The sequence below is a fragment of the Ambystoma mexicanum genome, chromosome 8 (assembly GCF_040938575.1).
Source record: "Ambystoma mexicanum isolate Mex_15411 chromosome 8, UKY_AmexF1_1, whole genome shotgun sequence".
NCBI lineage: Eukaryota > Metazoa > Chordata > Amphibia > Caudata > Ambystomatidae > Ambystoma > Ambystoma mexicanum.
In genome coordinates, this window is record NC_090929.1 from 50,646,782 (window position 1) to 50,668,006 (window position 21,225).

Consider the following 21,225-nt stretch of genomic DNA (forward strand, 5'->3'; position numbering starts at 1 on the left):
CCGTGTTTATTAACACTGCGCATGCGTGAGCCTTGTTCTGGCTCACGCATGCGCCCAACAGCGTATTAATACGCAACACTTGGTTTTGACATGTTCTTTGAATATTTGATGTACTTTTCTCAATTCACCGATTTGTTGTACATAATTATGTTCTTATTTAACATGAATGAAAATTATTAAATACTTAAAAAATTAAGTTTTCAGGGAAGGAGAAAACATAAGCAATGAATGGGATTCTGGCATAGAGTTGGATTGAAATGTATTTCATGAACGGATAAGTTCGCGTTCTGTCTAATGAGTTGTGCAGGCTTTAGCTCTGGGTTAGGCCCGCAGCAGGCCCCAGGCAGCGCATGCGCATGCGCGCGACACCCTCAGGCCGCCTGGCTGAGGAAGCAGCAGGCCCCGGGCAGCGCATGCGCATGCGCAAGACGCCCTCAGGCCCCCTGTCTGCGGAAGCAGCATGGCATCTGCCTGCTGCCGCGTGACACGCCCCCAGCCTCGTTCTGAGTCTCAGAGGCGTCATTTCGCAACCGCTCTACCCTTTACTTCCCATTGACCTTTACGTTTCCGAGCGGGCTGACGTTCCTTTCAGGCCGGAAGTCGTATCTGCTTGTTGCGCGCGTGCCGTTTCCGTTTCCGGGTCCCCCCAAGCGCTGTGAGAGGCCGGGACGGAGCGGCAGCCTAGGCCCGAAGAGGCCTTCTGGGGGGTGCGGGGGGGGCACCGCCATGGCCGAGCTGGTGCAAAGCACCAACCCGGGGAGTATGAAATCCGACGGCTTCGCCGATGTTTTGCAGCGGGCCCGACAGGTGAGGAGGCGGGGGAGCTCTCTGGCGGGATTAGCAGGGCATGCCGCGGCGGGCCTGGGGCACGGGCAGCGCCCGAGGCCGGCTCCAGAGCAGGGGCCACGGCTCCTTGCTGCCCGTGCAGCTGAGACACGCGGCCTCCCTGGGAGTCCAGCCCGTGCCTGAGGCTGTGCACTGCCCTCGTCCCTCCTGAAAGTTTAGCCGGGGGCACTCTGCAGGTTGCCGAGACTGTAGTCCCTCGATGTGCGTTTGCTTGTGTCATCGGTTGCCTGAGCGGCTTCAGGTCTAGGGGGTACTCCACTCCCTGCCTGGGGTGGATCAGGCTGGTATGAGGAGAGTTTGCGCTCCCTGGCTCCAGCGTGAGTGGAAGATGCGCTGCGAGGCCCTCCTTTAGTGCATGGCCGAACGCAAAAGAGAAAATAAATGGCCGAAATCAAAACGCTTGAAAGCATAGCAATACGTGAGAGTCCCACTGACTGCACGCTGCTGGTAAGGACTGTCTGGAATGTAGTAAAGCCCGAGTGTCCCACTGCCCGAAAAGGTTCCTCGTGTGGCCCTGATTTGCACTACCCACGTGGCCATGTACCTGCCAAAGCTACACCTCATGCATCCCTTATTTGACAGGTTCACCGTGGGGAGGCTGAGTTCCTAGTACTTTCAGTTTTATTATTTGGAGTGTGAGTGGGTAATCTGTCTTGTGGTGATGGACATTTTCTTTTTTGCCTTTTAGTTTTCCTTTTCTTTACTGCATACTAATTACCTGAGTGTTGGAGTTCGGTGTTATAGATCTTGTGGTCCATCTAGTCTAGGGCATCAGTTTACGAACATGATGCAACTTTATAGTTTCCATCTGTGACTGTCTTGCACGTGTGACTGTGTATTTAAGTAGGCCTATGCAGCTCAGTGGCCACACAAATGCATGTATAATAGAGTATGTGCAGTGCATATTCTGTATCTACAGGCTTGGTATTAAAATTCCGAAACTCGCAAAAAAAAATCCTGGTTCTTCAACTCGGGACCGGTCTTAAACGAATGAGCAACACATATACCCCTCGGACTAAACTCACATAAGAGCGAGTTGGAGAACTAGACCGTGCCACACAAAGTGCAGTGAGGTGCACAGACATCTGAGTGAGCGTGAGACCCCGGTGCATGGCCCTACTGGAGAAAGATGGGAGCATCCTAGGTTAAACCAAAGTCCGAGTGCAAAGAGTGGCTGCCAAACAGATAAATGAGGGGGGCTTAAGATGTCTGCCACCCAGGGTGATGGTGCCTGCATGGCAGGATATGCCAGGGGGCAAAGTGTTGTGGGCATCCATTACTCTGGATGCAGGGGAATGGAGAAGACATTGCAATTAAATAGCCATGTAGATGACCCACAACTCTGCACACAATTTAGGAGGGAGATCCCTACTGTCCCCATGCACACCACAATTTGCAACGCTGGCAGGGACGCGCGACACTGTTGGCCAGCTGAGGTGTGCACTCCCGGCATTCCTGCAGTCTATTGTTGCTGTCCCGGGCTGCCAGTTTCTTAATAAAACCCAATCGGACGCAGAGCGGCACAGTTGTGCAGTCTGGCGAGCTACAGTGAAGTGGCCTAGTTTATTTGTTTACATTGATGCTAATTAGTAAAAACCAGTTGGGTGGTGGGGGGGGGGGTGGGTGGATTGTTTTAAAAAAAATATTTATTATTCACATTTATTGTTTACACTTAAACAGAGAACCATAGATATGTAAACAAAAGCAAGTTGCATGCAATTCATAACACTTGAACATAAACTCAGACCTTGGTTTTCAATCTAAAATTAAAGAAACTTTTGTCCCCCATTCATCTACACCAAAACAAGTTCATTGAAGCTTCGGACAGGGCGATCTAGTAATGACAAAATGTGGACATGCAATGACCCAAAGTTTCTACTGTCTTTATTACAACAAAATCTGTAATTTAGAAGAGTGTCCACTGAAAAGATAATCTTGCCAGTGCTTAGTCCTTTCCCTCAAATGAAGCTGGTTCAACCTAAAGCACATGCAGTTTGTACATATTTTGTCGCAGGGAAAGTGTTGCAAGTACTGAGGAATACATTCTTTAGAACAAGTGAAATGTAAATCTGTAAGTGGGGTAGGTTCCAATGCTGTCCCTAAATAGCCACATTTTTACACCCCAAGTGAACACAACATGCATCCTTGATGTGAAGGAATTTAATGAGATGGATTCATCCTTCATGACTTGATTTATAGCCTCCTAGAGTGAATTGAGGCTCAAGGATTTTCTTGAATGTCGATGTTTTTCACATGCAAGGATACACATAGTTTGTCTGTTCGGTATAGCCAAAGATGGGCCCAGAGCTTGGCTTGTATGGTGTTAAGCAAGTTACTCAGATTGTGAACACTCATATCTAGGCCTGAGAGGATCACAGGTTCTATCTTGGCTAAATAAAAGCGGCGTATAGGTAGAATAGAGAATTTATAGTCTGGACATTACATTTCATTTTGGGGGTGGGGTAATTTTCACACCTTAGAGGATAGTTTTCCTTGCTTCCACAGTAGCCTTATTGGTGAGGTTTGTAGCCCAGGTAGCTTACTGATACCTGTTCTACTCAGGTCCCACTGCCTAGCTTTCAGTTTGGAGCCCATCACCTTGGATTTGGAAGCAGTGGGGGAAAGATTGTTAGCTAGTGCATAAAGAAATGGTTCCTCTTGCATGGTAGTTTTCCTTCCACAGTAGCCTTATTGGTGAGGTTTGTAGCTTACTGATACCTGTTCTACTCGGGTCCCACTGCCTAGCTTTCAGTTTGGAGCCCATCACCTTGGATTTGGAAGCAGTGGGGGAAATATTGTTTGCTAGTGCATAAAGAAAAGGTTCCTCTTGCATGGTAGGCACCTAGGTGTTCTATCAAAGTATGAAGTCGTTGGCAAAGTCTAACTCTATACTGCCCAGCCGTGCTGATGAGATGGAGGGCCCCTGCCACAGACACTCCATCACTTGCATGCAAATTTAAAGTATCCAAGGTACTACATCCCTGTTTCAGGCCTACGTGTGATTTTACAACTCTCGACAAAGACCCCCTCTTAAGTCAGGCGTATTCACACTGTTGTATTAGTATGTCTCTACCAACTTTCTAGCTAACTTTATGCCCAGAAGTTTAGACCACAACCTAGGTCTAACGGTTGACGCGCTAGACCTATCCAAAGAAGTCAAGTAGACTTCCTGTACTTGTGCATGATGGGTATAGTGTCTTAAGTGAGCCATAAAGGGAGGTTCCCAAGTCCTGCCTGACCCCTATCTGGAATCTGCTCAGGAGTTTGGATAGGTTATTGGTTGGGCCACAGTGAGAACTGGAGGTGACAAGAGAGACTGTGGCTGTTTACTTGCTCCTCCTAACGACTCCATCTTTGCTTGGTTACCCTCTTTCTATCTAGTGGCTTGCTGGAAAGAACCTGCTGCTATGGTTGCTACATTGAGAAGTAAGGTGGGGTTGCCTGACACTATCCTGGCTAATGCTCCTGCATGGCTTCCTCTGGTGGAAGCAGCAGTAGTGGTTCGTGTCGGAAGACCCGTTGGGAGGGGCTCCTCTCGTCTGTACTGGCCCATGTTAGCAGTGACACTTGCCTAAAGTGCCGGTCAATGTTCCAACAGCAACATATGCAATGTTTACACCACCGAATAAGCTCATAATGGATGGGAAGTTTGGACCCCACACTTTGCTAAGGGGGAGTCATTTGTGGCATGCACTAGTAAATTGGCCATGGTTCTGTCAATCGAGCAGAACATTCAGGCCATGATCCCCCTGGAGATTGGGCAGGAGGTGGTGGGTTTAGTATCGGACGTTTCAATGTTGGTGCCTGCACAGGAGGAGGAACACGAAGCTATTTTTCCCATTCGTTTGTCTTGGGGCAGGGGCATTGTGAAATGGGGGGGGAGGGGGGGCTGGAGATGCATCTTAAGTAGCAGTCACGTGGAGGATGAGTTAAGATCAAGAGGCAATTGGGGGGAAGGGCCAAATTAAAAAGAAGCAAACACATTTTAAAATTCCCTTAAAAGAAAAATGGGCGTTCTTGAAAATGTCTATTTACGGCTGATGGACACGGCTGTGGAGATTCTGGGGTGAGGGTCTAGGGGAGTAAAAGGAAACAAAGTGGCAAATCAAGGGGTCTACACACAAATACCATCCATCAGGGTCCAATGGCCCAAGAAGGCGCCTCTCCAAGTAATAGAGGGTGAACTCGTGGTGCTAAGCTGCCTGTACATGGACAAGCTAGGGTGGATTCCATACCAATGTCAAGAGGCAGCACTTTTTTGGTATGGTGAGGGATGCGACTTTTTCATGCATTACGGGAACACTATGAGTTCTCAGCCAAGTAGGCTCTCCAATCAGGGGAGTGCTCAAGTTGGGTACGAGGCATGCGTTGTACCCCCTATTTAATAAAGCACTTGGGGAAAAAAATGTCCAGATACAGAGACGCAAGGTGGCACCTTAAAGGTTATACCACTACCTCATGCAATGCAGGGGAAAAAGATTGCAATGGCCAAATGTGTAAACCCCCCGGAAGTAACCGCCAGAGGCAGCTGAGATGGGTAGAAGAGGGCATGGTATTCATAATGATGTAGGTGTCCATTTTATCTACTTGAGCCATCATTTCGAAAGCTCAAATGGGGTCGGGATTTATCTTCATTCACAGATAATTAAGAATGCCATATTGGTGCAATTTAAGTTCCTGCTATCTTTGGGGTTTGAAGTGCTTGAAAGAGGACCTCTTGTCAGCTTGGGAGAGAATCTGGGAGGGGCAATGCTCTGGGAAAAATTGGCGGCTCATCCTCTATGATGTTAGAGAGGCTAAGTGGGGGAACCATGCGTGGCATAGTTTTGGGGGGGGGGTGTTCGTACAGAAGCGAGCAACAATAAGTGGGAGGATTGAATGAAGGATTTGGTAATTGTCATGGAATTCGAGGGGCTTCTAAAGTATTTTGAGAAATTGGGGGGGGGGGGGTCAGGGGGCTGTCTTTAGGACGAATACGTAATCTACACTAGGGCTTAGCATGGTGTGAGGGGTCGCCCATGTGGGTGCCTGCTGACAGCAATTAGATGGAATCTGGTGGTAAATGTACGCCAGATAGACAAACAGATTAAAATGCTTGTGGCCCTATTGGAGTGGAAAGGGCATGATTCGGAGGACTCGCAGAAGTGCTTGTTGGTGAACATAGTATTTAATTCCATATAGGGCAAGCACAGAGGAGCTGTTAGCAGGGTTATCCTTTCTTTTGTTGGCGAGCTCCCTGGGAAGGGGCATGGGTAATCATTTTCGGTGATCTGAATGCAGAATGCTTGTATGATCGTTGGTATACGCTCTCAGACAGGATAGATGCATTGAGTGTAAGCTATGCCTGGTGCTTCTTAGTTATACAGGAATTTGAGGCCTGGGACTTGTGCTCTTAAATGGCAACTTTAAAGGAGATACCCCATTGCCATTTAGGAGCACCAAGTCCCATGGTCACTAAGAAGCCCCTAGCACGGCTTACACCTTACATGGGGGGGGGGGGGATATAACCGCTGAAGAACTACTGTTAATGTCTGCTGATTTGTAGAAGTGGGGGGGTGGGGGCTTTGGGGATAAAGCAGACAAGAGAGAAGCGATCACAGTATGGTGGTTTGCCGGCTCCCCTGCATGAATTGGGTTACTCATTGGGATTCTTCACTACATGTTGAGATTGGACCATTTCACTGCATGATTTCTTCGATCAAAGTGCTTCGGGAAGTGTTACTGTGTTTACTGCAGACGCTGATGGTGACATGCTGCTGCCTGAACCTGTTGTTGGTGCTTGCCCCTTTATGGGCTACTGGGACATAAAAATGCTTCACGTTATGGAAGTGCTTTGGGAAGTGTTCTGGAACATGTTGAAATGGCCTAGGCTGATGATCACAGGTGATAGTTTCTTGAGTCCCTTTATTTCCCGTGTGGACCAACAGTGTGTCGGAGGATGGTTTTGGAAGCAAGCAACCTGTCAAATAACCCAGCTGGTACCCGGACTAGACTCCAGGTAAGACTGGCTGCCATGCCTCAGCTGTTAGTGATTCCTCCATTGCATCGCGTTCCACCTCCCCAGTCTTGTATTGATACAGTCGGCTGTGCCCATGGGCCCTACTCGCGTAACCCCTCCCATAACTTTCAGCTCGGGCCTGGCCCACTGTTAAAGCAGGACTGAATAGCGGTTAAATTCGTAGTCCCGTGGGGAAGACCTGTTTTCTGTTGCTCCCCTTGGAGTGTTGAATTATACACATTATAATGTGCCTGTTGAGTATATAAAACCCCCGGCGGTGGGTGGAAATGGAGGGTGAGGGCAAGGCGACTACGGTAACCATGAACTTCAACCTACCAACACAAAGGGAAACCTCATCACAAGCTGAAGGTGAGAATGTCGGCGCTCTTATGCTGACCCCATGAGTTCTGGTTCCTTTTCTGAAATTGACGCTTGGCCACAATCTCCTGATGGGAGCAAGTTCTGCCCAGAAGATACTAGAAACAAAACACCAGCCTAATGAAATCCAGCAGGAGGTGAGAGTTGCAAATAAGTGGGTTTCAAATACGGAAAAAATCTCTTCTACCTGAAGATGAGCCGGAATTCCAAAACTCTGATTTGGTGGTGCAGTTGGCAATAGATCTCTCTGCCCTCATGGAAAAAATTAGCTTGCCGAGGAAAAGCATTTAATCTATAAGATCTCCTGGAAGCCCTACGTGACGATCGTCTGACCTCTAAGAAGGAACCCCCTTTGACCATTCCTCCCAGCAGGGAACTAGGGGCGAATGCAGTAACACTGGGGGCAAATGAGAATGTGCTTAGGTCAGCAGATGCCAAGTGCAGAAGAAATAAATGCCCACCTTGAACCCAATAGCTTGTCCAAATTTGAAGACGGGCACAGAATAAGAAGTTTGTAAAAGCAAGGAGAGGAGCTGGGCCAGGAGGCAAAGCTTGAAATGGGAGGAGCAGTCGCAAGAGCCCCCAGAAGTTCGGTACAGTACAACCTCCATCAGATTCTAGCACACAGAACCAGTATAGTGAAGTTGGGCAAAACCGCTACAGGGCAATCTCGCCAATCGGAGTATTTGTCTCGTATTCACACAATGATGGCCGCGCTTACTATAGCGATGGCCCCTTTCTGTAAACTTTATCTAACAATCAACTCCACTCGACTTTGATTGCCATGGCCCATCCTAAAGTGAGTCTTGCAGCCTTTCTGAATAATCCATTATTGAGGATGGCAAATGGATGCAAGCTCCCTGGAAAGATCAGGATCCTAGTTCTCACCAGTATCATGGCTCTGAAAAGGATCCACCCCTGCAAACAGACCAGGGTGTTGGTTCTCTAGGCTCTAAACCCAACATTCAGAAACAGAGCTGGGGGAAAGGGCCCGATGGCCGAAGGTGCGGCTAGGCAAGTAAACACTTTCTCAATATTCAAGCTAGCGACCCTGAGAGTGATCAGAGGGGAGGAAGCTGAAAAAGAAAGTGCTACAGGAGGAAAAAAATAAAACACAAAACGAGTGCCAACACAAATGGATCCCAGAGCGTTCCTGTGCAACATAAACTCCCTTATGAGAGGAGGCCAATCAAACATCCTAGATGCCCTGAATCGAACTAACAATACCTCTTCAAGACACGGTCACCAAGTATCTGACTTGGGCCAAAGTGTACAGAATGAGGCAATGGAGAGACTCTTCCTCAGAGGGATGTTTGAGTGACCTCATTGAGATCCTGGAGAGAAGAGGATGAGGGGTGGAACAAACTGGGCAGAGAAGATTGGATTGAGAGAGAGACACGAAGCTCAATTTACTTCTAATCTTGTGCCCAAGAGTGGTATGAAATTGACTTCCAAAGCATTGTTGCCCGTTTTCAAAACCCTGGAGGAAAAAAGGCTGGCTCTAGGGGCAATAGGTGGTCAGCAGACAAATGGTAAACAAGATCTCCCCCTCCACCCCCCACGTTACCCTTTTGAAAACCCCAAAAGCCAGTAAAGAGGGTGCAAGGATGATGGTGTGGATAATTCTGCCCCCTCACTCCCCCAGTTGTGGATCAATGTTCTGAAGGTCTGTTTGGAAAGAATTGTAACTGGCCTGGAAGTCCAATACTGAATAGGTATAATGTGTTGAAGCTGTTAAAATATAATCCGATTTTAAGATGCATAACAACTGAGGACATTCTGGTGGTGGAGTAAATCTGAAAGGAATGACTGGGTCATTCTTCACCTGGATTCGCAGCCAATCAAAGATGCCTTATTGGAACATTGTAAGGAATGACTGCCTTTGAGTTGTGAACTTGGTGATAACTTGATTACCGTGAGATCTGGCAATCTAAATTTTCCATAAGGAAAGCCCACCATACTGCTGCGTCGACCGAAGGTGAGGACAAGAGTGAAAGGGAAACCTACCATAATGCATCATTCAAACCCTGCAATAAAAGGTTACAAAAAAAGACTAACTCTATCTTCAGTAACCGGGACCAAAATCAAGCTGAAACGAACTATAGTTGGCTGGTGGGTGCACTGTCGAAGCCAAATTCTTGTTGATCTGGGTATTGGTCCCAAGAAAAAAAATTGATCTTGGAATTCTGAGGGTTTAAGCTTGTTTTCAGAGGAATCAAAGGCTTTGAGTCCCTATGATACTCTGTCTTCAGGAGACATGGTTGAGGTCCAAGCCCTCATGTGCGGGGTCCGAAGTCTTCCTCAATGCTGCTTGTAAGGGGGTGTTGGGTGGCCTGTTTTTCAGGCCTGTTAACACCGATTTGAGGTAGTATGAGGGGGTATATCTGACAATTTTATTCCAAAGCCCTACGTTCAAATAAGTTGGGTAAGCAGCCTGGGCTAATATAACCCAACCTCCTGTTTTTCGTAGTGTCAACAAATTCCCCTTTCAGTTCGCCAATCAATCATGGCTTTGGTGGATGAAGCCTTGATGGAATGGGTGAACCCACAGATTATAATCTTAACCAATCTCAACATACCATTATTGTCGAGGGAGGGTGCACTCTTGCCAATATCGCAATTGGAGGGAGACAAGAAAAGGGATCTGTGAAACGAAGAAGATTAGGGAATTATGGGTGCTAAATGGTCGGGGTGGGGTTGGGTCCCAGAGAGCCTGCTTTGACTGTTTTGTTTCCAGAGCTACTGGGGAAAGGGTGGGAGAGGTTTGTGTTAGAACTAGCCCATAGCGACCATAACCTTTTAGCCACCACACTTGCGTTCAAATGTGAGATAAGGTAAGTTAAGAAAATGCCATCAGTAGATCTTGCCTCGGGGGGGAAATCTAGTGAAGTGGCCACTATCCCGAGTCAAGCAGCCTGTTCCATTGCTGGAAACTGGAATTAGTAGAATATGCTTGATTTTTAAGCCTTTTGAGCAGGTTGTTGACAAGAGGAACATACCTACGCTTATGACCGGACGTTAGTAGGGGTAAGAAAATACTTTAGAAAAGAGGTGAAGAGGCTGAAGCATGAGAAATGCCCCTGGGTGTTAGCATGTTTAAGGAAATGTAGACCAACCTATAAAAACCGGCTAAAGGCCTCCAAAGCGTTGAAGATGCAGAACGCTGAAATGATGTTGAAGGCTATTTGCAGGGAAAATCCCAGGATTTAATAAATAATGGTGGCAATTTGGGGGAAATTTACACGATGGGACAGGTAACCAAAGAGGGTTGAATGAGGCACTACTCGACCGTATTTATTTTTTTGCTTAAGGGGATTGGAGGTATGCAGCAATTGGAACACAACCTGAAAAGGGTTGGTCCCTCCAATTTGACTTGCTAGAGGCCATATGTATGCTGACTAAGCTCAGTTCTTCCAGGGCAGCTGGCCCGGATGGCCTCTCAAATGACACCTTAAAAGGTAAGACTCCTGGGCAAATTTAATGGCAGCTTTTTTCACGCAAGTCATGCTTAACAAACTGGTGCCTTTATTTTAGGCTATAGTAGTCCCAATTTTCCAGAGGGGTGCCAATGAACTATTGCCCCCCTGGATTCACTGGGGAAGCTCTTTGCTTCAAGTTCTTCGCAACTTGAATGACTGGGCAATGATTAGATCCTAGGCAATCGGGATTTATGAAGGAGGGTAGGGACAACCCTCAATCTGTTGAAGCAGAAGGTGGTTTAATCAAAACCCTGTATATGGCATTTATAGACAAAGAACTGGCTTTTGATGGGGTAGACAGGCCATTTTTGTGACCTAAATTTAAGGGCTCAAATTGCCCGACCAGTGTGCTAGGGGCTATACGGTCACTCTACACTGGGAAATCCATCCAAATAAGGCTGGTGGTACTCTGTCGCAGAATATCTACATCTTGTGGGTTGAAACATGGGTGCATGTTAGTGCCACTGTTATTTTAGCCTATATAAATTGGACCTGGGTAGATATTGGAGCTGCCCCCGAGCTAACCAACTTTGAGGTACCCAGGTGAGCAGGCAACATTGTCTTCTTTGAGCTTACTGCCATAGGTCTTCAGAGAATTGACACATTTTAATGTTCATCTGAGGGCAAATGGCATGAAAACAAATGTAAAGAAATCAAGTGTTTACTATGACATCTGCGGGTAGGAAAAGGAAGGAGACTTTTGTGGAAGGTTGATGCTCAACCCCTAGAACTTGTCGAATCCATTGTGTACCAGAGAATCATGATCAATAAGAACCTGAATGAAAGTGGCCAGTACACATTTTTGAGGGTCAAATTGAAAAAGCTGACACGCAAGGGGCAGTTAATCACAGGAGATGCAGTAGTTTCTCGCTAATCCCAATAATCACCTTCTATAAACAGGTGGTCCAAGTACTGACATATGGAGCAGAAGCTTCATTAAACCTTACATGGAAAGTATGGGCATTAATGGAGGGCTACTTTTGGTGCATGGTTTTGAGACTCCCAAACTCATTACCAGTGGTAGCCATTTGGTATGAACTTCGATTATGGTGTCCATAGTCCTATAGAAATCGATACTTTATTGTAAATGTTCAATGACGGGTGAGGGACAGCCCTTTGCTATTTTATGATCCCTGGTCCATCCAGATGAAAAGGTGGCGAAAGACTGGAAATTGCAATATTGATCTGGAGGTGTTGATTGGCAACCGGAAGACAAACTGGAAAAGCCAGATTGACTTGACAGCACCGAAGTAAGAGGTAGGTATTCTGTCTATTATCGCTGGCGGAAAGATCTACCCAAGTACCTGCAGAAGTTACCCGCTGTATATTTCAGAGATCTCTTGAGGTGTTGTCTGAGCATCATGCCAACAAAATAAGCCCAATTAAAGAGGCTTCAAATAAAAGTGGCAAATGCCTGCTGCAGATACTTTAAGGGAAAGAAACAGGTGGAATCGCTTGTTTATTAGCTACCTCCTGCACAGCGTTAACTGAACTTGGAACACTTTATTTGTGATATCAACTAAGTAAAATAAGGTCGCTAACAACTAAGATTGGTGGGACTTGGTTTTACTAGGGGAAGGTGGGGCTGGTAGTGACGGCTATGAAACTTGTTGGATTTATTTTGAGAGGGAAAGATGAATTGAGTAAGGGAGGTAATGAATTTCCTTGTTTCTGGGAGCAGTCTTTTCTTTTTATTAGTGTAACACAAGCGTGTGCACTGGCTAGGGGTTGGGGGGGTGGGAGTCTGGTTTAAGTTGCTCTTTGGAAGTCCTGCCAATGGGTCATACTCATGATGATCGTGGTATTTGTTTGTTTTGGAGAAATTATATGGGAATGAGATGGCAAATTTTAAGGGATGGAATCAGATTGTTAAAGGTTTTTGTTTGCTATGTACGTTTGCATGAAACCAATAAAACTCTTAAAAGTATCATGTTTAGGGTGCCCGAGTGGTATAAGCTTGCCCCAAGGATTGTGTCCTGTGTTCACTCAGTCCAATCAAAGATCTCAAGTGATCTGTTACAATCATGCTTTTGATGATTAAATTAGCGGGTGGAAATAAACTGCATGCAGGAATCAAAAGCCTTGGGATTACGGAACGCTAGCTGAGCAGGTAGCAACTTGAACTTTGAGCTCCTGCCTCCTTCATAATTGAAACATATAATGAATAAATATATTTTTAAAAAATTCTCTCGATAATCCAGCCCCCAGGAAAACGAAGGCAGACATCGAAGCACCCGGCAGCTAAAATATGTACTCTCTGCTTTTGAAGGTGGCCCAGGATGTAGGTGAGATGAAATCATCTTATACTGATCCAATCTGGAGGGGAGAATGAAATCAAGAATGCATACTCTGACTCACGAGTCTGTCAGAGCATAACGAGAGAAGGGCAACTGGGGGGTATTTTACATCTAGTGTTATCGGAGATTTATGGGCCAGATGTTATCCAGGCGATCTGGATTATGCTTTTTGAGTTGGACAACCCGACCTTAATAAACAAAGAGAAATACTAATGGCTTTCACAAAAATAAATGCAAAAGGGTGTTGGGCTGCCTGTGAGAATGGCCATGTAATTTGCCAAAAATGTACAAATTGCAACTTTCCAAATGAATTAGTGGAGAAAAGAGCTTTTTACAGAAGCAAAGAAACTTTGAGGGTATCGCAACCTGTAATGTTAAAGCTTCTTTCCAAATGGAGTCGATACTGCAGCGGATCTAGGGGGGGCAAAAAGACAGATCAATAGTTATAGGGTACAAGTAACTGCATCCCAAAGGACTTGGGCAGGTTGTTTTGTATGAGCATGCCTATTTAGTTTGTTTGGGGATGGACCAATAGGAACATAATGTTTTAGAACCCACTTCAGTTTAAAGAGTATTGTGTATTTTTACTGACTTCAATTTATAGAGGCAAAATGGCGCAGATTGAAAGGCACTGTTCAGATGTATCCCTCATGTGAAACGAACAGTTATCTGTGATGCGTGTCATTGAAGAGGTTGTTTACTTATGGAAATGGCACACATTGTTTTCTTTAGTCCTTTCCTCTAAGACTTAATATGTTGTGTCATTTGGAAACAGGCTGCTCCGCAGATTAAAAGTGAATCGAGGGATTGGAATTCCTGTGACTGGTTGATGGCAGGCATGTTATGTTTTGTGGGCTGCAATTGATGCCGAGCATATAGATGTCGTACGCAGAGGTGCAGAGCAGATTGGAAGGCGTCTTTGTCGGACGGTGGCCTTGTCTCCAATGCTTTATCGGGGGATCAGGTAGATGAGGGTTGGTTTGTGGGGGTGAGGCCATTTACAGTGGTAATGTTGCACAGTCCTGGGGGGGGGTCCCATCAAGGGGAGGTCTAGTGAATCACAAGTTTGATTGGTGGCCCCGAATCAGGCATTGCACTTAATATAGTGGGAAGTTACGACAGAATGTTTCCGTAGCGCAAACACTGACTAGCATTCATTGCGAATTGCATATATTCAGGGGTCTGCTTTGTGGGATGTATTTACCCATGCATCCGAGCCCTACCTCAAAACTGTGCAGTACTGACATGAAAACATCATGATGGCCAGAGCTTCCCAGAAAATGCACAGGGAAATGCAGGAAGAATAGGCTGCCACCCATTTTTGCCGATGTTATGGGCACAGAAGGACACTGCCTAAAACCACCATTGGACTACCCGCACAGTAGTCTGAAACCATTGGGAATGGCAATGCTGATTGCCAAATGCAACCTAGAATTGTGGGGAATTCATTCTTAAATCCCAAAAAGGGGTGCAGTACCAGTACTCACCACTATCCAAAAGCCGGCATTTTAAAACCACACCAGATTTTACTTTTTTGTGTAAAACTGAATGAACCCAAAGCAGGCTAAAGAAAGACTTACTGAGAGGTGGATACAATGTAAAGTGATATTCTGAAGTGACTTGAAGGTTTATAACAAGACTGGCTGAGCTGTGGATTGCAGCAGTTTAAGTTGCACTGGATTTAAAGACACTAAAATCGAAAATGTTTAGATTAAATGAGTGACCTATGTTTGGTGTCACATGCCTTTGTAACTGTTTAAATGTCAGTTTTAAACTTAGAATCAGCCTTCTAGCTGCATATGTGAAAATGTTTAGTTTTATTTGAATGCAGAAACTGGGGAACAGAAATGACAGCTTAAAGATATTCCAATTTGCCTGGCAACTACCCCCATCAGGAGTGAAACTTGAGTCACAGCTGTGTTCCCAGGCCTAGCTGCCCTTTTGCTGCTCACACTAAGGATATGCCATCTATCTGATAATTGAATTACCTGTGCTCTGCAGGAGAGTGAACAATGCAACTCCCTTCACCCAGGCAGAGGGTTTATTGAGAGGATCATAAATGGCTTCCTCTTGAACAATGAGCCTCTCCTGACTCAGGCAAAGGTTTTATTACAGCAGTCGTAAAATGTAGCTTCCTCTTGGCAGAAGCTGGGAGGAGCACTGCCTGTGAGAGCAAGCTGGCTTGGCAGAACTGGATAAACCAGTATTTCTACCTTGTGCTGAGAGGAAACCACACCCCTTTGGAGCCAGAACATAACTTTAAAAAGATGGATCATTCATAGAGCGGACATGTGAAAATTTTATAAATGATACCATAATTCTTGTGATTTTTCTGCCCACATTTTAAGAGGTTTTTCGACCCGGTGGCGTGTTCAGGGGGGTTTTAGCGGAAAAGTGGATATTACTCTAAATGTATGCATGTTAAAAATCTGAAACTTCATCAGTTAATGTCCATACTCCCTGCACACATGTATGTAAAGTTGGGTCAATGTCAGAAAGTGAAAAATCAGTTAAAAAGTCAATTATGTGCCATTTCTGAATGCAAGCTCTTAGAAACAGCAGATTTGGACAGAGACATGGCTAAATTCAGCCACACCATGTATATGTAATTTCAAGCAACTGTGTAACTGTGAAATATGTCTTTTATTATCAAATATAGAATGTGTGCAATCTGACAGAGGAGTGTCCTATCTGCAAGCCATAAAATGACATCCCTCTGACTCACAGTTCATTCCCCAATCAAATGATAAATGGAAGTTTGACCAATTAGAAGCTGAGAGAGAGGTAGGGTCAGTGATGCTAGAACACACCGACATTCTAAACACATAAAAGCAGACAGACAGGACAGATAGGGACCTTCAAATCCATCTGCCGCTGGAAGCTCTGCCGGAAAAATCCATACTTTACCTCCATCAAACCTCCAGAGAGCCAAACTAGAGACTTCAATCTATCCAGAACTAGAGACCCAGACCAGAGAACCAGAGAGAGCTGACCCAGATCACTGTGAAGTGCAGAGACCAGAGGCGAGTTTAAACCTGACCAGATCCATGGCGAGGCCCATTTCACTCAAGAATATAGTGTGAGTACCTAGAAAACTGTGCACTCCTAGTTTAAAATAATATAATTCAATCTATTTAATCTAAGTAGAACTGCCTCCTAACTGTCACCTGTCATTTGTAAAGCTGTCACTTGTCATTTCCTAGTTGCAAGCTGCACTTGTCTTTTTGAACTTTAAAATTTCTAATCTGAAAAACGACCTTCACAAAATCGCTCATATCTCCGCAACCGTTTGTGCTAGAGACTTGCAATAACTTTCATCTGAAAGGTTAGAATCGTGGCTTTCCTACAAACCTAGAACCGCATTCCTACCCCTTATAGTTTTACCGCAATCGCGGAACACGCATCCGCGAATTTTACCGCGATTTGCAAATTTCTCCACATGTAAAATCAGCTGCTGCTTGCCTTCCATTTGCCAGAAATTCGTTTAACCTGCTAACTATCCCTGCATCATTGCTAGTGTGAGCCGGGACTAATAACTAGATACCACTCACCCTGAACCTCAAAGGGAATTAAAAGCATTTCCAGCATATTTCTCATCCATTGCTAGCACATCAAAGCATTTTGCCTGTGTTTTCAAAACTCCTATCTGTTTTCTGTAGTGTAAGCTTGCTGGGGTGAACTGAATCACATTTGATTGCATTTCTGAGAACTGTGTTTTCCTTCCATTTCCTTGCCTTGCATCAAGGGGGGGAGGGGATTGCCAGAGAAAAGTGATTACATTGTTTTGTTGAAATCATATTGAGTATTTCTATACTGCATTTCATTCATTCAACATTCCATCCATTTGAACTCTATAAAGCATTCTCTACCACATTATACTTCTGTACCTATTTACCAGTGTGCTACCTTATCCATTTCATGTCAACTCATTAGTGATTATAAGAAGTGTGCTAGTGCCAGATTCTCCGTTGTTGATCTTTATCATATCAGATTAAGTGTGCTATTCAATTATTAATTTATTATAAAGTGTGATATATATATTTTAAATTATCAAATAAACCTTTTAAACTTGCAAAACAGAACTACTTCTTGGCTCAGTGGGGTCAGGGGGATTCCAAGAGAGGGGTGTTATATAGGGGTAGTCATCCAGAACGCATGAACTGGACATAAAGATATATCAATAAGGGTTTTCATTCAGTATTCTAGACTAGGCGTTAACTTAGCTGTAGTGCTGAATTGAATCCTCTTACAGCTTGCATATAGTAATTGCATCAATTGGATCTTAATAGGCTTGACTTAACGCATCACATGTACTGTTTTTGTAACCATGCTTAATTTAAAATGTGTGTTTTATCGCCACAATGACATAGACCATAGTGGCTTATAATATTGGTGGCCGCAGATGTGGAAAAAGCAAAATAGGGTTTTTGATGTGGCACAAAGATGATTAATTACAGGGACCTTCCAAAATCTTTACATCCAAGTTCTAGCAATAATTTCTTCCCCAAATTACGTCCCACAAGGCAGATTAACACAGTCCTAACATCAAGAACTTAACTTGTATAGCCAGACTCGAATGCATCAAATATGTGCTGATATTGCGACTCCCAGTCATATTGATGCATTCATGTAATGTCAGGGCATTCATTTTAAGGAGTTGACTAAAGGGGATATTGATAAACATTTGTGGCCTCGGATGAAGGTAGAATAAAGTGGGGTTATGGGATGGCATAATATTGCTTTGCTGCAGTGATCTTCCAACATGTTTAAAAATAATTTGAATACAACCTGCTGCTTTTTTCCAGATTATTGTATCCCCACATGTAGAGATCAACTGTCTTCCAAACCAACAATACCTTTGAGCTTTAAGCTACATTATCCAAATCCAAAACCACACACGTTATGCTGTGCAATCTGGGGGAGGTGGGGCTGCTAATGCATAAATGAGCCTCGTATTGGGGTGTATCCAAGGTAAATTATTCTAGATCACAAGGACCGAAAACCGTTTAAACTAATTTCTGGAAAGGGGATGGAGCCGTAAGTTTTAAGGGGTGGTCGGGTGGCAAATTGTGAAATCTGGTTGTTGGTGCAGCAATCGGCCCTAATACAGTCTGTTAACACTTTCATTTCGCTGTGCCCAAGAGGCGGAATAGCTGCCTGCTTTTAGGGATCTTGAATCAGTTTGGGCTAGCAGTAGGGATGCATAGGTATTTTGCCATTTTAATACTGCCTAGAGAAAATCGGATGCAACACTAAATTGTATTTGTGCTGTTTAGACATGGTGAGATGGAGGATAATTTGATAGAATTCTAAATGGCTACAAGGTTGTTGTCCTAAGGATCAACCTGAAGTAGATGGAGGAGAGAAGAATGGTGACCTTACTGGGAGGTGTTATCAGACTAGAATAGGTAGTAAGGGTTAAGGTCTACAGAATTTTCAGCATTTGTGAAATGGGTTTGGTGGGAAACAAGACATGTGAATTAAGTGTAGTTAAAAGACAAAAGGGATTTTATTATCGGGGGGGTACAAATCAAGTCGCTATGTTGGTAGTAGCGCACTTTTTCAGTTTTGCGTTGGCGCAAGTTTTTCTGTTTTTAATCAGTTAGCATTTACTTTGTGGTATTTGAGATACATAATCGCTATACCACTTGGCTCTAGACATTGGGTGCATCACAGAAGGAAATGATGGTTCAAACGTCAGTGTACAGTTGGATCGGTCAAGTGTTTAATTCTTCCTCAAATTCGCGAGGGGTGATGTTCCTCTTTAAAAAGGTTTCAAGTTCCAAAATTGACATGGGAAGATAATTGTTGCCCTACCTATCCAGGATATTTAGAATTAACATTTATGCCCAGATTGTTATAGAGGGCCCTTCTTACATGAGGTGGGTCGTAGGTTATTAGATGCAAATAAGAACATCATAATGGGGGGGGGGGATGATTTCAGTTTGGTTGTCGACCAGGCTCTAGATTGTAGTGGCCATAATATCAGACAGCAGAAAAAAGGGTGGAGAGACTTTGGGTATGATGCTGCATTACTTTGGTCTATTGGATGTATGGAGGCTTGAACACCCCGCTGGGAGGGACTATACTTTTTTACTTTTTACTGGGGGGAGGAGAGGCGGGCGCCTGACTATTCAAGAGTAGATAACCCCTTCACACTAGCATTAGTGACTCAATTTTCAAAGCTGCAATATAGAGGGCATCATTATTTCGGATCATGCTCCAGTTAAGATGCAACTTACTCTAGACTCGGATAAAACGCACGTTTGGAGGATGAACACATCAATTTTAAAGGAAGAAATGGGGGAGACTTTAGTGAGGAAAAAGAATGTTGCGAACAATTTGAATGGAGAAGTGGATGTAGACACTGTGGGAAAGTGTTGTGTGGGGTGCTCATGAGACTATCTGGTACTAAAAGGAAGAAAACTGACCCTGATTTGGTCACTTTTGAATGCTTTGGTATGGGAATTGGAGAGAAGTGATGGGCTCATCGGATTTTATTGGAAATAACACTTGCGTGCAAATTAAACAAGAACTTAAGTGACAAAGCAGAACAAACACTATTTAAGGCCAGATGTCCTATTATGGGGGAAGTGAGAAATGTGTTCATTTGTTGGCACACCATTTGAGTGAGTGCAGCAACAGAGCTATCGAAAGAGGACAGGGTGGAGTAATTTATGACCCTCATGAGATTAATATGTATATAATACTGATAGTAGATCCTGTACAGGTGGATAATTTCCTTGCAAGATGACCACTACAAGGTCTTACATGTGAAGAGAAAAATAGTTTAGAAAAGGAAATGACATTGGAAGAGGTTAAGGTTAAGCAGTACGAGATTTCAATGTAGGCAAGTGCACAGGTCAAGATGGTCTACCTGCAGAATTTTACAAGGCTATGCCAAAAAAACCTCTACACTTGCTCATACTTTAAGGGCAGAGAAATTCTACCTCTGTCACTCGGGCATGCTACAATATCTTTAATTTTGAAGCAAGGGGGGCCGCCTCTGGATCCAAGTAGCTACAGGCCAATCAGTCTACTGTAAAATAGTATCTAAAATATTGTCATTCAGATTGAGGTGAATTTGTTTTGCTATCTCACTTTCCAATCGGGCAGGATTCATAAAAGGGAGAGTCAATCAACAAATCTGCAGAAGCTTCTGCTAACCTTAACTGAGGTGGGCAAACTGAATGGGGAATCAGTTGTATTATCCCTGGATGCTGAAAGGGCCTTTGATCGGGTTCGATGGGTGTGTTTTTTGGAATAATGGAGAAAATTAATTTTGGCCAAGAATACCTGACCTGGGTTAAATTACTTTAAACAAAACCCATGGCCGAGGTAACAACTAATGGGCAAATCTCTACTAAATTCAAATTGCATTGGGGGACTTGTCAGGGGTACCCTTTATTGCCCATGCTTTTTGTACTTTCGATGGAACCTTTAGCAGCTGCAATCAGATCAGACAATAGAATAACCAATTCATTTTCACAAGCTGTGGCTATGTGGATGATCTTCTAGTTGTACATCTATTCCAGCATTCATGGATCTAATTGAATCCTTTTGGCATAATGAGAAGATAAAAGTATCTAGGAATATGGCTTAACGCTTGACATCAGCAAATGAGTTGGACTTAACAGTGACAATTTCTCTGCAGAATTTGAGTTGTGGAAAGCTCAAACTTAACTTAGGAGGTAAAGTACATGCTATTAAGATGACACTAAAATAACACTTGTATGATACCTCTGCCTGTAAATAAGTCTATATTTAAACAGCTTGATAGTCTGATCCAATCTTTTTTTCTATGGGAAAATAAGAAGCCATGGTTGAAGTTATGGAAGCTGCAACTTCTAAAGGGGAGTTCGAAGTATTCTGAACTTGGCTATATCATGCGTTCACGGTCAGGCACTTTCTACGTTTAGCTCTGAGGGTCAGGATGAGCGGGCAAGCATGGCGGGCCCACTAGACACATCAGTCTTGTTGACCACTAGCAGAGATTGGAGCGGGATATCTGAATTTACTGAAATCGACATGGAGAAGTATTGCCAAGTCAATGGATATGATACCAGACTTAATGATTTCTTCATAAATGTTGCTGAATCCCGTAATCCAAATTAGTAACAACCATATTTTGCCCAAATAGTTTCCTGCCCAATGCAAGGAGAATTGACTTGGTTGAAGAAGGAAAATGGCAGGCATTTAAATAGCCTGGATAAGAGAGAAAAAAATG

The 21,225-nt window shown here is 44.3% G+C and overlaps 1 protein-coding gene across 3 annotated transcripts in view; it reads left to right on the forward strand.

The window, feature by feature from the left end:
• The first annotated feature begins 556 nt into the window (after window positions 1-556).
• Window positions 557-21,225, forward strand: part of FUBP3 (far upstream element binding protein 3) — a 320,256-nt gene continuing 299,587 nt past the window's right edge. For 2 of the 3 annotated variants that reach the window (XM_069609265.1, XM_069609264.1), the window contains exon 1: window positions 567-807. In XM_069609265.1, coding sequence (XP_069465366.1) covers window positions 727-807 — 81 coding nt within the window. In that variant the 5' untranslated portion in view covers window positions 567-726. Of the gene's footprint in view, window positions 808-21,225 lie in introns of all 3 variants that reach the window. The other variant, XM_069609266.1, reaches the window with a different exon arrangement.